The sequence below is a fragment of the Sus scrofa genome, chromosome 16 (genome assembly GCF_054392235.1).
Source record: "Sus scrofa isolate SSC_HxYL_T2T_F1_AM1 chromosome 16, Sscrofa_HxYL_maternal_Yorkshire_Landrace_v2.0, whole genome shotgun sequence".
In the NCBI taxonomy this organism is placed as follows: Eukaryota; Metazoa; Chordata; class Mammalia; order Artiodactyla; family Suidae; genus Sus; species Sus scrofa.
In genome coordinates this window covers 33309916-33327455 of record NC_139398.1, presented here as the reverse complement: position 1 = coordinate 33327455, position 17540 = coordinate 33309916, and the positions used below count along the sequence as shown (strand labels likewise).

General features: G+C 44.3%; 1 protein-coding gene across 10 annotated transcripts in view; it reads right to left on the bottom strand.

Moving 5' to 3' along the window:
* Positions 1-1267: 1267 nt before the first annotated feature.
* The window catches only part of SPEF2 (sperm flagellar and cilia associated 2), a 177962-nt gene continuing 161689 nt past the window's right edge, over positions 1268-17540 (bottom strand). For 6 of the 10 annotated variants that reach the window (XR_014830743.1, XR_014830745.1, XR_014830746.1 and 3 more), the window contains 5 exons: positions 16453-16545; positions 10985-11164; positions 9369-9608; positions 8458-8580; positions 1268-1626 (listed from right to left, as the gene is read on the bottom strand). Coding sequence is in view for 6 of the 10 variants with exons in the window: in XM_085001637.1 (XP_084857763.1) it covers positions 1537-1626; positions 8458-8580; positions 9369-9608; positions 10985-11164; positions 16453-16545 (726 nt within the window). In the remaining 4 variants the exon portion in view is untranslated. 10 annotated transcript variants of the gene reach the window in all.

Below are 17540 nucleotides of genomic sequence, written 5' to 3'. Positions count from 1 at the left end.
CACAGCTCACGGCAACGCGGATCCCTAACGCACTGAGCAAGACCAAGGATCGAACCCGCAACCTCGTGGTTCCTAGTCGGATTCGTTAGCCAAGATAGGAACTCCTTATTTATTTGAATTCTATTTTCAGGTGTCCTCTGCTCCCCTCTCTAGAATAACTAGAATTACATGAGAATCAGCTAAGCTGAAACTGAAATCACTGGCTGAGTTTCTTCTCCATCTCCTAAGCCTCTTACTTCATGCAACTTAGAACCTAGTGGAGTGACAGGCAAAACAAAACAAAGCAGAAGGTAAGCATGCAATTCGTCAGAAGTTGATAAGTTCAAAAGAACAAAAACATTAAAGTTGGGCTGAGATATGTGGGCATGATGGATTATTTCTATTTTGAATTATGTATTGAAGGAAGACCTTAGTAACAAAGTATTATTTGCACACAGACCTGAAGGAAGTTGGGGGGCAAGCCATGCAGGTATTTGGGAGAAAAGCATTCCAGGCAGTGAGAAAAGCAAGTGCAAAGGCCCTGAGGTAGGGGGTGGGTCTTGCATGTTCCAGGATCAACAATGCAGATTTGTCACGTAAGCAGAACGGGCTGGGGGAGAAGAGCAGGAAATGAGAGCAGAGGTAGCAAGCGTAGGATCAAGGAGAGAACCTGAACCAGACTCTGCCTGAGACGGATATCAACTGAGGGGGGGAGCAGAGGGTGACATGAAGGCCACCCTCTCTCTGACTTGGACATGTAGTCTGTTGCGCTGATGAGCCATCCATGTGACAATAAACTGGCCAGGAAGAGAGAAGTTTGGTCTTCTGAGGAAGATGGGAATAGACATTTCAACTTTGGCCCCACAGAGTCACAGAAACAGAGGGCTCATCTGGATTGACTGTGGTCAGGGAAGGCTGAGCAGAAGAGGAGGGGCCAGCAAAGGGGACCCAGAGGGGTGTTTCAAAGAGGCCCAGCCACTGAGGATACATTACTGCTCACTTACAACAACAACACACAGCCACAAAACAAAAGTACCACTTTCAGTATCACTGAATTTGAGTCATTAATCTATACAAGAAACATATATATTAAGAGCGAATTCTGAAATAGATGACAGGCTCAGGACTGCAGCAGGAGGGGATAACACGGCCTTCTCCTTGGCTGGTGAGACACACCTCAGATTGTGCAGAGCAGGGATTACAAAATGTATGCAGCCATGCTGCCCTGATGTGGAGCTTTGGGGGGCTTTTCACTGCATCTGCTAATGAAGACACTTCTCACAGGGACTGTTCACGACTGATGTGCAGATTTATTTTCGAATGTATTGTTCTGGTGCCTTCTATTTTCAGAATCACTTTAACATGCATTCCTCCTGACTTTGAATTTTTGCTCTGAAATTTAAGGTTTATTGCAGGCTATTCTCTGAGTTAAGGAAGACTACCTTTTCAGTGACCTCATGGCCCAGCAGGGGTCATTTTTATACTCACACCAATCATATACCCAGAAAACGTCATGTCTACATTTGACATTTGGAAGATTCATTGCCACTCTCATTCTCATTTCTTTTCCTCGGTAAGTCTTGAAGGGGAACTCTCTCCATCACTTCCTTGGATGTGCTCACTCCTTTGCAGAACTACTTTAATATCCTGAGAGAAGAGATTCGAAGAGAAGTTACTAAGTGACTTAGAAGTAATGATCATCTAACGTGTGGTGATGATTAAACAGTAAGTCGGTTTTATTTTTATTTTCTTCCTTTGAGAAAATTGTTCTCTCTGTGGTCTGAACCCTTCCCTGCAACTCACTGGTTTCATCCTTGGAAAGATATTGAAGATCTTGGAGTCTCCATCTCCTCATCTAATAATGGAGTTGTCACATCAGATTAAATAACATTTGTAAAAGCAATTACACAGAGCTTGACACAGAATGGGCAGGGCAAACATTAAATAATCAATGAAAAAATAATATTCACCTTATATGTTAAAGGAAAATTCCAATGCCAAATTAATTATGTCTACAAATTTGTAGAATTTTAGAAGGGCAGCTCATTTTGGGGAGGTGCTGATTTTCTCATTTCTTCATTTTTTTTTTTTTTTTTTTTTTGCATTTTCTAGGGCTGCACCCGTGGCATATGGAGGTTCCCAGGCCAGGGTCTAATCGGAGCTGTAGCCGCCAGCCTATGCCACAGCCACAGGAACACGGGATCTGCTTCATGTTTTTTAATACTAGGGAGAGAAGGATCTATTTTTTTGTCCACTTAAAATACCCAGCTATGTTACATTTTAAATCACAGGTATTTTTAAATAAATTGGAAATATTATCACAATGTAGAAAGGGTACAAACACATGAAAATGGAGAATTATGTTTGTGCAATTTCTAGCTTTTTTTTTTTTCCCTTTTTTTTAAGGGGAGTACTTTAAGAGTATAGGTTTCTTTTCTTCAGAGCTGAGTTCCAAAGGTTTCAATTTGACTTCAGTTATTTTACACACAAAGACATGAGTTAGTTCACTCTCTGAACCAACTCCTGCCATGTGACACACACATCGCTGTATCAGTCACTGCCAGGAATCCTAGTGAATCATTTTCTTGAGGGAGGTTGTTCTTTGAAAATACAGATCTTCTACAGCTCAAAGGTCAATCTTTTTTTTTTTTTTTTTTTGTCTTTTTGACTTTTCTAGAGCCGCACCCGAGGCATATGGAGGTTCCCAGGCTAGGGGTCGAATCGGGGCTGTAGCCACCAGCCTACACCACAGCTCACAGCAACACTGGATCCCCAACCCACTGAGCAAGGCCAGGGATCGAACCCGCAACTTCATGGTTCCTAGTCGGATTCGTTAACCACTGAGCCACGACAGGAACTCCCCAAAGGTCAATCTTGAGTGAACTAAGTGAAAGAGAAGAGCTGCTTGCCATTGACCTTTCTGGTTCTACGCCTCACAGCTCTTAATAACTCACCTTCTTTGCATAGTGTATTTATAATTAATTGCTAATGCTGACTCTCGGGTGTTAACTTGGGGATTAAGGGATGAGATGACCTGTGGTCATTTGACACTCCATAGCATGGGGGGAAATTATAAGCTCCAGATATTTAAATCTGCCTTGGCTAAATTAATAGCTGAAATCAAGAGCCATAATTGTTAGTAGCAGTTAGTGAAGAAAAGCCTGTGAGAGCCTAGAAATGTTTGACATGGTTGTTTGGAAACACAAAACACTGAAGCAGCCATTGTATTTTGTTATAAACATACAGGGGATGGAAAAGTCAGATACCTTGAAAACTTTACCGTGGGATAAAAGTCCTTTCAAGTCACATTTTTATTTACAGGCAGTTCTTATTTGTTTCTAAGACATTCTCCTGTGACATTTGGATTGTAAAACTAAAAGATTTACTATTATCTCCTGAATGGAAAGAATGGAACCCTTCATTTTAAAGATATACGCTCAACTTCTAGGCGTGTTAAAGGAAATTCACATTTATTCAGCATATGCTCACAAGAATAGTTTCTTTGTTGGGCTGGTATGGAAAAATCCAATGTGCCCTTACATGTGTAAAGCTATTTATCAGAGGAAATTGACTTTCCTCACTAACCATCCAGGTACTGTGTCCTCATTGGTCTTATCATTTAGCCAAGGCATTTAAAAAAAAAAAAAAAAGTAGGGGAGTTCCCATCGTGGCTCAGTGGTTAACAAATCTCACTAGGAACCATGAGGTTGCGAGTTCGAGCCCTGGTTTTGCTCAGTGGGTTAAGGATCCGGTGTTGCCGTGAGCTGCAGTGTAGGTCACAGACGTGGCTTGGATCCCACGTTGCTGTGGCTGTGGTGTAGGCTGGTGGCTACAGCTCGGATCAGACCGCTAGCCTGGGAACCTCCATATGCAGTGGGTGTGGCCCTAGAAAAGTTAAAAAAAAAAAAGAAATTAGGAGCATTCCTTGAAAATAACCTCTCTGTAAAAGGGCTGTGAAAGGAGAAGTTGAATAATTGAGTGTAAACTGATTTACTATAAAATTCAACTCAAAATCTGGATCTCCCATGGGAACTGACAACACAGGGCTTCTTGTGGTCGATGTTTGGACCCTCTGCCATTGCAGCACTGCACCAGTGAAAGCCTCCTTTCTTTCCAAAAAGCAGACACCTGCTTTAAGAGATGAAATGCCAGCTTTTCAGTACATCCAGGTATAATTTTGCCTGGCTCAGAAATATTTCCTATGCACTGCAACCACCAACAGTCCAGCAGTAATAATAATTATTACCGTGTATTGAATGCTTTCTCTCTGCCAACCACAGAGCTATGCACTTTATATGGATTAAGTCATTCAAGCCACCCAAAGACCCTGTGAGGCTTGTTTAATAATTACTGCCGTTTTTCAGATGGGGAAACCAAGGCACCATGAGGTCGCATGGTTAGTAGTTGTGAACCCAATCAGTGTGGGTCCTGAGCCCACTCTCCTAACCACAAAGCCAGGCCACCCCCCAGCAGGAGCAAAAATAAAACACATCGAAGCAATTCTGCATCCTTGATTTTTTTTTTTTTTTTGCAAATATGTATTTTAAAATGTTTACTGCTTCCCAACACAAACCTTGTAAACCCAGAGCTGTTAGGCAACAACCCTCACTTCCCACTGTTTATAACAGCAAACAACATTTTAACCTGAAAAACCACACTCTAGTTTTTGCTCTACTTATCTTGACAGATCTTCAAATAACATCGCTGTGGTTAAAGTTCATTTTAAAAATGTGATCTATTTACTTGTACATGGATATCTGGAGCAAAAAAATGATGACAGGACAGGACCAGGTCGCACTGGTAACTGAGGCCTCAGAGATTTTTTTTTTTTCTTTCTTGGCCTTTCTTTCTTTTCTTGATTTGCTTAGTGAAAATGAGACTAGAGCACCTTACTGGAAAGGGGACCTCTTTCATTTGTGAACGTCAGAACTTAGGCTTTTCAGGTCAAAGGCTCAGTCTCCTGGGGTCACGGTCAGACAAATGCGTCTGGATGATGGTGGGTGATTTTCCTCTAGAGCGACAGGGAGGAGAGGTGAGGGACGAGGACGGGGAGGGTTGAAGCAGCTGACTTGGCAGAGGCACTCAGGCAGTGAAGGAACGGACTGTCGGACTGACAGACAGACGGACCGACCAACTCCCGTTCTGCGGTTAGCGTGTCGGGCGGTACCAGCGCTATGAAGCCTGTTCGTGTGACACCCTCCAGCTGGGGGGTCTCAGCCAGAGGGGGCTGTGCACCAGGGAGGTTTGGGGAACGTGGAGAGGCTGTTTTGGTCATCAGTGCATCCAGGTGCTCCTGGAACATAGCAGGCCTGTCTCCAGAACATTCGACATCCTGCCATGCCTGTGTCGGGCCTGTGTTGTTAAAATGCCAGGAGTGCTTCAGCCGAGGTGCATGTTGGAAGATGAAATTCCCTCCAAGATGAGGGAAATATGAAAACTAAAAGGAGCCCCGTGGACTCCAGCTTTCCCTGCAAGTTGGAATGCATCTTCAGGAGACGGACCTTTGAAGGCGTTCAGTCATCTGTTGGCTGGCTTCTTTTTTCAGGAAAAATGCCAAGAAGAATCTTCTCTGCAGGTCCATCATACGTAGTCATTCTGGCCAGAAAGACTATTCCCCCAATTGTCCTGCCTTTGTAGGGAGTTCTCGTCCCATTATAGGAATAACGGTGGCATTGTTTTTGGTTCCTAGTTGTTCTTGGTAATATAAGACAAATCCTTTTATATGTAGTTCTGGTTTAAAATAAGAGGGTTGTTCTTTGAGACGTGGAACAGAATGTGTTGGATGAAATGCAGTCTTAAGTGATGGGCTCTGGAATCCACCCCACGCGGATGATGTTTGCCTGGAGGAAAGCAAAAGTGGGGAGACCCCCCCCCTGCCTGTGACACCCACTCACCCACTTCTGTCCACCCCTTTGTCTAGTTCTGTCCCTACTAATTCCAGGGTCACACTGACTTATCCCCCTCCCCATCCCAAGTGGGGAAGAAAGCTGGTCTTTATTTATTTATTTATTTGTCTTTTTGCCTTTTCTGGGGCCGCTCCTGCGGCACATGGAGGTTCCCAGGCTAGGGGTCTAATCGGAGCTGTAGCCACTGGTCTACACCAGAGCCACAGCAACACCAGATCTGAGCCGCATCTGCGACCTACACCACAGCTCACGGCAATGCCGGATGCTTAACCACTGAGCAAGGCCAGGGATCGAACCCACAACCTCATGGTTCCTAGTCGGATTTGTTAACCACTGCACCACGACGGGAACTCCAAAAGCTAGTCTTTATGAGTGAAAGTATGGAGTAGAAGATGCCAGGAAGGAACCTGTAACAAATGGGTCTCTGCGAGACTAGTAAATGTTTGTGGGACATAGGAGTACAATGCCTTGGAGTATTAATAACATTTCTGCATATTTTGGGTCTGTGTAGATAAAGAGTCACAGATGGTTTAAAAATGAGGAATGTTAAAGGTTGAGATTTACTGATAATGATACACTTAAGAGGCAAAGAAACACTTAAGGGTGAAGAAATTAACATTGCAACATGCCCCTCTCAGAAGCCTCAGCCACTCTCCATTGTTTTTCAAATGGAATCTAAACTTCCCTGTGTGACATCTGGGTTCTTTGCTCTCTGGCCTGATCTTCCTAATTCATCACAGTCACTTTGAGCCCTTCAGAGCCTGTTCTCGGGAGTGCTGGGCTGCACCACCAAGCAGCCCTGCTCCTATGCCTGTGCCCAGGCCTCTCCTTCTACCCAGGATGCAGCCTCCTCTCCACCTAAAAAACACATAGGACTTCTCTCCCCTCCCTGACTTTCTTAAACCCCAGCCATCTTTGAAGTCTTAGCTTCTGGCACAATAAAGTCCAACATTTCTGAATTTCGGTCATTTTGTGCTTGGGTGGTTTACCTTCTGTCATTCTATGGTAAATCCTGTGTGGTAAATATTATCTTGCAAACAGAAATGGAATTCGCTTGGGAGCAGCAACTGAGTTTGGTGCTAGTGTTTCTGTCTCCCCTGGAAATGTATACTGGTAGCCTCAATTGTAAGTGCTCCGTGTTGAGTAGTTATCCTCACAGCCATCATTTCAGGAGCACTTGCCATGTGTCAGATACCGGGCCAAGTGATTTAGAGGCACCATCTCCTTCAGTTTCCCCTGCTCCCCTCCACCAGCCCTTTGACTAGGAATGGATGTTAATCCCATGTAACAGATGATAAAGTCAAGATCAAGGGAAAGTTAAGGTCAGGTATCTAATGAGGGGTGGACCCGAGATTCAGTCCCATGACTTTCTGATTCCATAGATTGTTCTTAATGCTATCATCGCACCTCACTACTGGGAGTGCTGAGTGTCTACTAGCTGGTTAGAAATCAATTTCAGTTATTACCATAGAAGTAATAAAATAGCAAAAGGGTCATCAAGTCAGAATAGACAAATTTAGGTATAAAATAGTTAAGTCTGGATAGTCTCATTTCTAGGCATAAGAAGACTGCTGAGAAGTCAAGAGAAATGCATCTTAGGTCACCAGCATTTTATCAAAGTGAAAGTGCTTTCATCTTAAACTCAGCAAACTCTTTGTAGTCTAATAAGCAACTAACAGGAGCCAAACAGGGAGACTTGATGCTGTTAAGGGTTTGCACTATGTGAGAGGGTTGCAGCGAACTGCCACACTCTGCAAGGGTCACCGCTGCCTTCCGTAGCCTTGCTGCTGGGGACGCAGGGCTTGCTTGGTGGATGTATGTTCAGGGTGTGTAGCTGAGACGTGCATGGTCATGGTTGGTGTGAGCTATGAGATGAAGCTCTTCCTCTCTTCCTTCCTTTCTTCTGCTGGCTTGGTCCAGTCTCTATGGGCTTTGTCCTCAGTTTCCCCAGCTCACATGGCTTCTCTGATGAAACTGGCATCCATGCTTTCATAAGCACTGTCACTGCAAGCACGACCCAAATGATGTATGCTGTGATTTGAGGATGGTGAAACGTCGGCCCTTGGCTGGGACCACGGTCTCCTTGGTTCTCTTTGGTTGGGGGTGCGGGAGTATGAAGACTATTCTCCATACTCTTCAGTCCTAGGCTAGGGTCACTAGATGGCTGGAATAATGCAGGACACAAATCCGGCCACCCAGCCATAGACCTCTAGCCTTCTGTGGTAGACCCAAGTCCTCAGTCCAGTGGGGCAGCTCCATGCATGGAGGGTACCCTCCCTAGGACTGATGGTCCTACTCACAGTACTGACCCTGATATCCTCATACGGAGAGTCTTATCTGCCATGGTATCAACGGAGCCACCTCGGCCCTGCCTGGTCTTACTGCTCTTTGGGTATCGCGGGCCGGCCTTTCTGGCCTAACGCTATTACCAGCTTAGTGTCCCCAGACCCTGTTCTGGTCCAGGGCAGCTTCTTCCCTCCTTCTGCTCCTCCACATTTGAGATATCCCATCGAGCCCTGAACCTGAACTCAACTGAATTGGGACTATATTAGGACTTTTGGGTAATACTCACAGGAATTTTGTAGTCTGGATAACTCCGAATCAAGTCTTGAATAAAAGGATGCTTCAGAAGAACAGCAACTTCAATGGGCTCCAGGTTCTTGGAACCTAGGTCTTGAAATACTTTTATGAAATTCTTCAAAGGAAAAAAAAAAAAAGGAATAAAGTTAATTAACTTTACAATCCTGATGATGGTAAAAATGGTTTTATTAAGAATGTATGTGTACGGTTTCCTTTGCTGTGCAGAAACTTTTAAGTTTAATTCGGTCCCATTTGTTTATTTTTGCGTGTATTGTCATTACTCTAGGAGGTGGATCTGAGGAGATATTGCTGTGGTTTATGTCAGAGAGTTGTTTGGCCAATGTCTTCCTCTAAGGGTTTATAGTATCTGGTCTTATATTTAGGTCTTTAATCAATTTTGAATTTACTTTTGCGTATGGTGTTAGGAAGTGATCTAATTTCATCCTTTGACATGTAGCTGTCCAGTTTGCCCAGCACCCCTTATTGAAGGGACTGTCTTTTCTCCATTGCATATTCTTGCCTCAGACTTTGAAAAACTTGTGGTTTTCAAAGGAGACAGGTTGGGGGCTGAGGGGGATGGGCTGGGGGTTTGGGATGGAACTGCTATAAAATTTGGTTGTGATGATCATTGTACAACTATAAATGTAATAAAATTCAGTGAGAAAAAAAGAATGTATGTGTATGGATAACTGAAGCACTTTGCTGTACAGTAGAAATTAATACAGTGTTGTAAATCAACCATACTTCCATAAAATAAACTTTTTAAAAGCGGTTTGTTTACTCAAGGGATCACCATAATTTCTATACAATGATACATTTGGGGAGAAATGCCATGAATGCTCAAAATTGAGGGAAGCTTTTCCTAGGTAGGAGCTGCCCCTTTTCTAAAATAATCTAACCAACCTCTGAATATATGCTCTCTGTCTTTGGGTAGCTGGCAAATCTGTTTGTGTCCTGTGGTTCGTTTCCCCCTCGGAACACTTTGAGCAGTGTTTCCATGGAAATCATTTCCGTGTTGGCATTTTCAGGGATGTCTTCTTCCTTTTCCTCCCCTTCCTCTTGTAATTCCCTTTCTTCACTTATAAAATTGTCCTCAGGCTCAGGATACTCCTCAGTAGGGCTCATATCAATAAAAGAGGAGGTCTGTGCAATTAAAAGAAGAGAATATGAAGTCTTTCCAGCACGAGAGGTATTTAGAAAATACCAATTTTGTCCCTCGCTTTTTAAGCCCTGCAGTGATAGTGCCACCAACTAGCTAAATAAACTCTAGGAGGAGAAAAATGCTAGCTGTTCTGGAAATCACCTCAAACTCCCAGACCTGTTCCGCAGCAAGTTGACAGAAGCCTCAGTGTGGGCTGTGTCTTATTCTTCTTTATTTAGGCTTCTGCTTACGACCCCTGCCCTCGCTCCCATTCCTCGCACTCCCAATAAAAGGACATGGAAATGAATTCATGTAATCTCCATCAGACGTCTACACCATAATGTAGATTTTTAACAGGACTTGCTTTGGAAAGTGCCTGCAGTCAAGAGATTACAACAAGTTAATTACTCAAGTTGACAGATTTTAAGAGCTTCTAGAACGTTTGTTTGGCTACTGGAGGTTAAACCTGACTAAACGTTCAGAAGATAAAATAGAAAATAAACTGAATACAAACAGATTGGGATTCTTATTGCTGCTCTTTGAAACTTGGCCAGGAGCCATGAACTTAAGACACTGGCTTTCTGAGCGTGGGAAAGAGTATATGGTTTCCGATGTAATTTCTTCTCTATTAAAAGCCTGAAAAATATGTCTACCCTTTGATGTAGTAATTATTGATCTAGGAATTTATTCTAAAGAAATATCATGCACACAAAGACTTTTGTATATGGATGTTCATTCACCCTTACAGCACAAATAGAAAACCTATGATTCCAAAAATGGTGACATAAATTACAGTATCAGTCCGCCTTAGGATACCACACTTCAGTGAACATTTTGGTTTGGAAGGCTATCCAGCGCCAAGAGAAAATATTCATGGGATAAGTGCAAAAAGGAAACAGAACACAAGGTTATAAACACTCCAGGGTCCTCATTGTCTTATGTATTTATTCTTATTAATGAAAGAAAAAGAAACAGATGCATTAAAGAATCGACAGTGGTTACCTCCGACTAGTGAAAGGGGTCATTTGTTTTTCACTTTGTTTTGTACTTTCCAAATTCTCAACAGTAGATTTGTATTTATTACATTTACTGCAAATACAAATTAAAGGCTTTCCTTTACAGAGCAAATTTTGATTCCATCAAGAAACTTTGAGCCAATTTGGGATTTTACTACAAAAGCATTTTTTTGGATCGAGAGTCCCTAGTTCTTAATTCAGCTGAGTAAGGCTTTATCAAAGACCTAGTAGAGCAGCATTGTGTGAGGAACCTGGGAAAATATAGAGATGAAAAAAAAAAATCGTCTCTGCTCCCAGAAGTTTAGGGTCTTCTGGAATCCCCTCTAGACCCCAGTGCCAGTCCATTTCTGGAGGACAGTTACCTTTTCTGCAACAAGAACAGGCGTTTCGATTGGTTGGAAGACATGAGACCCAGTGGCCACACTGAGGGCCCTGTAGACCCCTTCCATACCATCTGGATGGCAAGCAAAGTAAAGAAGCATCTCTGTGTAGTCGAGCCGGGGTGGATCTTTGTCGTGGTCTGCAAATAGCCTAAAGAAAAACTGTCACACACAAAGAATTTCAGACAGAGATAAAACCCGTCCACGCGGGTAGTCAGTAGGTGGACAGGCAGTGGAGAATCCTTTCGGGAGCTTTGGAATAAGGTCACTTTCTGAGGACTGAATGATTAAAACCAAGGTACAAGGAGTAGTCTTAACTGAAGCTTATGCTAAGTTGAAAAAACATATATAAAAAGGAGGGTTAAAAAATGCAGATATTAAAGAAAATCATATGCTAATAAACAGTACCAACAGACTTGGGAACAAATGTGCTAAATAAGGTGGCGGGATGGCATGTTAAGTGGGAAAAGGGAGCCACGAGAACAAGGTCCTCGCTATCCGTCCTCAGCTCCATCCTGACAAACTGGCCCTGGCTCCCGACCATGAAGCCTCTGGTCCATCCCTCTCTGTGGGGACTGTGCAGAGCGGAGGGCACGACGCCCAAAGCCACTGGGACTAGAGCCATTAGAGTCTTTCCACCCGCCCAGCTTGCTCCGAACCTCCCCAGGGCGGACTCATCACTGAACAGCAGATCGCTTGGCAAGTCCCTCCCGTCTCCTGAATGACGGATTGCCAGTCAGCTCTATTCTTGAGGAGTTGGTACCTGGGAATCTCAGATCCTCTGCGGCCCTTCAAAGTCGAGGCCATACCCTGGGACCCACAGGCCACACTTAAGCACCTATGCGGGCCTGTTTAGGGAGGCAACTGACGCTTCTCAAATGTGCATTCAGTGACCTGGAGAATCTTTTCACTTTTTTTTTTTTTTTTTTTTTTTTTTGTCTTTTTAGGGCCACACTCGTGGCAATGCTGGATCCTTAACCCACTGAATGAGGCCAGGGATGGAACCTGAGTTCTCATGGATACTAGTCAGATTCGTTACAGCTGAGCCACAGTGGGCATGCCTGGAGAATCTTTTAAAAATGTGGATTCTTATTAAGTAGATGGTCCTGGAGCCACCTAGTGTCCTGTATGTTTAACAAGCTCCTACTGATCCTGGTCTACACTTTGAGAAGCAAGTGCCTAGACCCAGAGACACCGTGTGAGTCTCTCTTACCAGCAATCCTTACAACTATGAGCAAATTTCAGTAGATGTCCATGAAATAACAGTTGGAAAAGTAAATTTCTGATTTTGGACAAATCTAAAAAAAATGTAAATAAAATCACTTTGATAGGAAAATACATAAAGTCTGTTACACTATGAATCAGAAAAGAATCTTAGAGGCCAGTGGGCTCTGCAGGTTCTTGCATTCAGCCACACTTTTACTGAGTGTCTGCTGTAAATGGGCACAGAGTTGGGCTAGATGCTTCAGAATGCTCGTTGACGGTAAAGCAGCCTTAGGTTTTTCAGGCGTCATGACCCAGCTGGTGGCTTCCTTTAGGACCTTGTATTTTCTTCTTCTTCCCACTTGTCTTTGAGTTGCCGCAGGGATTTCCAGCAGGACTATGAACAGATAACCAGGGCATTGTCCTTTCATGCTTATCTTCCATTTGCTTTACACGAATCCTTGAACTTTAGTATTATTTCCATTGAAATGCTCTTAAAAATGCTATGAAGGTGTGCAACCCATTATTTCCATTAACAAAGAGGCTGAATCTGATATACGAAGGATGATGTGCACAAATCAAATAAGCTGATGTGTGGACTCTTTCTGTAACGACACAGGCTTTATTTTATTTTATTTTATTTGTCTTTTTAGGGGTGCACCTGTGGCATATGGGAGTTCCCAGGCTAGGGGTTGAATCAGAGCTGCAAATGTTGGCCTATGCCACAGCTGCAGCAACGCCAGATCCTAGCTGCTTCTGCAAACTACACTGCAGCTTATAGCAACATAGGCTCTTTAACCCACTTAGTGAGGCCAGGGATTGAATTGAACCTGCATCCTATGGACACTAATCGGGTTCTTTTTTTGCTTTTTAGGGCTGCACCTTCAGGACATGTACATTCCCAGGCTAGGGGGCAAATTGGAGCTATAGCTGCCGGCCTAGGCCACAGCCATAGCAATGTAGGATCCTAGCTGCATCTTCGACTTACACCACAGCTCATGGCAATGCTGGATCCCCGACCTGCTGAGCGAGGGCCAGGGATCGAACCTGCATCCTCATGGGTACTAGTTGGGTTCATGACCACCAAGCCACAAGGGGAACTCCTGAACTGATTTTCTTGATTTTTGGGAAATGACTACTGGGGCATTCAGAGGGAGATGCCCAACAGACAGCTGCCTCCAGCAGCCTAGCGTTTGGAAGAGAGGTCTGGGGTGGAAATTGACCTTTGGAATTTGTATTTCAAACCACGAGCCTGGCTTCAACAAGTATTAACAGCCTGATGTAATAGAAGGATTTCACATGGACAGAAACTGTGGCAAAGAGATTAAGACAAAAACCTATGCATTTGAATATGATGAAATTAAACTGCCCTTTTAAAGGGAATCTCTAAGGATTTTAAAAATACTGAAATAGTTGCTCTTGGTGTTGTGTGGAAAGCTGGGAAAAAGGACATGGTTGAACCTTGTCAGGTATACGGAAGTGCGTTGTCACTGTCAGGGGACAATGATGCGATTATAACCCAACCCTGTCTCAGGGTGCCTTTTGTGGATGCAACTGGACCTTTTACGCGCTGCCTGGGATTCTGAGGCCATCCGAGCCCATGGACAGTGGTAATGGCCTGTCTCTGGGAGCTCTGCCGACACTGGATTGTAGAGAGTGCAGGCGACAAAGCAGGGGGGCTGCGTGGAGTTAGGGTGTAGGGCAACGCCTCTCTTAGGAGAATGCAGAGGCCCCGGGAGGGGAAGGCCCCTGCTCAAGGTCCTGCAGCGAATCATGTCAGAAATGGGAACAGAGCCCAAGTTCAAAATCACGGGGTGATTTTTCTCCAGATTTCGTCTTTCCTATCCTAATTACAGACCAAAAAGGAAACTTCTTGTGTTGTTTGGTTTTCCCTTTGTGCTCCTTTAGTTAGCATGTTAACCATTAACAGTTGTTTCACCATGTAGCGTGGTAGAGTTGGCTTCTGTTTAGTGACATGTCCATATGTGCCCGTCACTGTTCCACAAGTACCACACGAGAATTCCCGTTGTGGCTCAGTGGTAAAGAACCTGACTAGTATCCATGAGGACTCGGGTTTGACCCCTGGCCTCGCTCAGTGGCTTAAGAATCTGGTGTTGCTGTGAGCTGTGGTTTAGGTTGCAGATACAGCTTGGATCTGGTGTGGCTGTGGCTGTGGCTGGCAGCTACAGCTCCAATTTGACCACTAGCTTGGGAACTTCCATATTCTCTGAGTGTGGCCCTAAAAATAGAATAGAATAGAATAGAATAGAATAGAATAGAATAAAATAAGGAATTCCTGTCGTGGCTCAGTGGTTAACAAACTCAACTAGTATCCATGAGGACTTAGGTCCGATCCCCGGCCTTGCTCAGTGGGTTAAGGCTCTAGTGTTGTCGTGAGCTGTGCTGTAGGTTGCAGACATGGTTCAGATCCCACATTGCTGTGGCTGTGGTGTAGGCCGGCAGCTATAGCTTCGATTCAACCCCTAGCCTGGGAACTTCCACATGCCTCAGGTGTGGCCCTAAAAAAGAAAAAAAAAGACAAGAAAAAAGATAAATAAAATAAAATAATAAAAGTACCACACATATAAATTCACTCTGGACAACAACCCCATCAGAGACGGGTAAACATCAGCACTGGCAGAGAAAGATTAAGCAACTCCGACGAGACCTCATAGCTTGTCAGACGTGGCATGTGTGCATTTAATCCCAGTTGAAGAGCATTGAGACTTATGTAACAGGGAGCATCCAGTCCTTGAGGCAGAGAGGGATGGAGACACCACTCTCTTCTGTTCCTTGGGCATCTCTCTCTCTCACACATACACACACACACACACACACACACACACACACGCACACACACACGCGCGCACACACACACACACACACACACACACACACACACACAGCCCTCTCAGCTATCCTTTGCCCCATAAGAGCGCTTCTTTCACAGGCTTCACGGTCCTGCCTCTCCCCTCACTTTGTTCCTTTCCTCCGGATCATTTTCCAGCATTTTTTGCAGCAGCAAATGGGAGCCACACCCTTCCCTGGTGCCTGAAGGCCCTTCCCAGCTACACTGCCTCTCAGGCCTCAGGGCTGACCATTCCCCGCTGCCTCCCAGCCTTTAGGAGCTTCTTGAGCAACTGAAAAGCTCAGCTCTGACGGGACATCCCTAAACACTGCTGGTTGAAAAGGCAAGTGCCTTACACTTGACATCCTATTTGGACCGCTGACTTCTTCCCGAGGAAGAAAGGGTCAGTTTACGTTGTTGGCAGATCTGTTCACAAAAATCACATAGAGACGCCTTCCAAAGTTTTACAGGAGAACAGATCTCAGCCTTCCAATTTCACATTATAGAATAACCGACAACAACCAATACAAAAAAGCACCCCTGCAACTGGCTGCCTCGTGTCTTGGACCTAATGGGTAACTCTCAGACCCTTTTCTTTTATCTGCTCTTCTGCTAGCATCTAGCAGACGTGCTCCAAGAACAGGCGTCCAGTTGAAGGAACTGCTCACTTTCAGGTTATACCTGGAGTCATGTTCAATTTTGCCCGGCAATTTTGCACTGATGGCTGGCTGGAAACTGATCAGTCAGTACACAGTTTGCTGTGACGTCTTAATCTACCGTTCGACTCTTCTCATATGAGTTTGGCTTTGTTAGGTGTAGTTTTATATTTTAAACATTTATCCTGAAGTCAGAGTGGTTTGCAGATTTTAAAGTCTTGCCTTCTACTGTGACCCCAGGGATAAGAAGGTAACAATAATAACACAACGATATTTTTGATCGTCATAATAATCTGATGGGTGGTGGGCAATATTGATGCAAACTCTTGGAATATCATACAAGTTAGTAAAAAAAAAAATCAAAGGGAAACGAGCAAAGACATATATTGGTGAAAGGCGGTTCTTATCAAAAGCTTTTACAATTGGAAGGGCATTTAGAGAAAAATGTCTTCAGTAATAGATTATTTGCCAGATGAGAAAAGTGAAACCCAGTGAGCTTACAGATCTTGTCGAAGATCACGTGGAGAGTTAAAGGGACTTGGTCAAAGACTGTGGCCTCTGCCTCATCTCTAGACTCCTCTACGCTGTCACATCAGTGAGGATTACACTCTGCACTTTGGGGAGATGGTAAAGGAACCTGGGGTAGGGGTGGGCTCTAAAACTTCATGACACAAGTGGAAGAAAAGACACAGAAATTGATCAGTGGTTTGGTACTACATTTTAAAAAAGATCTCAGGAATTACCTCTATAAGATGCTCTTGCCTATTGAATGGCAGAGGTTCAAGAGGATTTGCTGGAATTTTTATATCTTTGTCTCCCGTAAACCACAGACCAGCCTAGACAAAAAACAGAAATGAGAATCATTAAAGTTCGGCTGAGATATAATTATTCCTCTAAAAGCCACAAAAATTACATTCGTCTTTGCAGGTGTCTACAGCAGTGGTCCCCAAAGTAGGGTGAGGAGACCGTAGGGGTGCAGGGGAAAACACTAGAGCTTCCATTTGCATGTATATCTATCTTTCTTTTTTGGGCCACACCCAAGGCATATGGAAGTTCCCAGACCAGGGGTTGAATCGAAGCTGTAGCTGCCAGCTTACACCACAGTCACAGCAACGAGGGATCCAGGCTGCATCTGTGACCTACACCACAGCTCATGGCAATGCCAGATCCTTAACCCACTGAGCGAGGCCAGGGATCAAACCTGCGTCCTCATGGACACTAGTCAGATTAGTTCTGCTGAGCCATGACAGTAACTCCCATTTGCATATATTTCATTTCATCCTTTTGTAATTTTTATTTTTAAAAATTTGATAATATCTAGAATGCATTTGGGGAGGAGTACACATGAATACTTTATAAGCGAAAACCCACACACTGGAGGGCTAACTATATTTTGACTCTTGGAGCGTGAAGAGAAGCTTGGAGGTCCCTGCCCATGATGCTGCTTGCATAGCAGCACTTTGGCGGGGTCTGCGCCCTCCACCAGCTCACACTGCACACACCCTGGTCCTGCTGCTCTCTATCCTTGGAGCCTAGTGCGGTGCGGGAGTTGGAAATCTTTGCTGAGCGACGAACTGACACAAGAGTTCAGTGGCCTTTTTTTTTTTTTTTTGGGGGGGGGGTCTTTCTGTCTTTTTATGGCCCTGCCCATGGTATATGGAGGTTCCCAGGCTAGGGGTCCAATCAGAACTGTAGTCGCTGGCCTGCGCCACGGCCAGGGCAACGCGGGATCCAAGCTGCTTCTGTGACCTACTCCACAGCTCACGGCAACACTGGATCCTTAACCCACTGAGCGAGGCCAGGGATTGAACCTGCATCCTCATGGATGCTA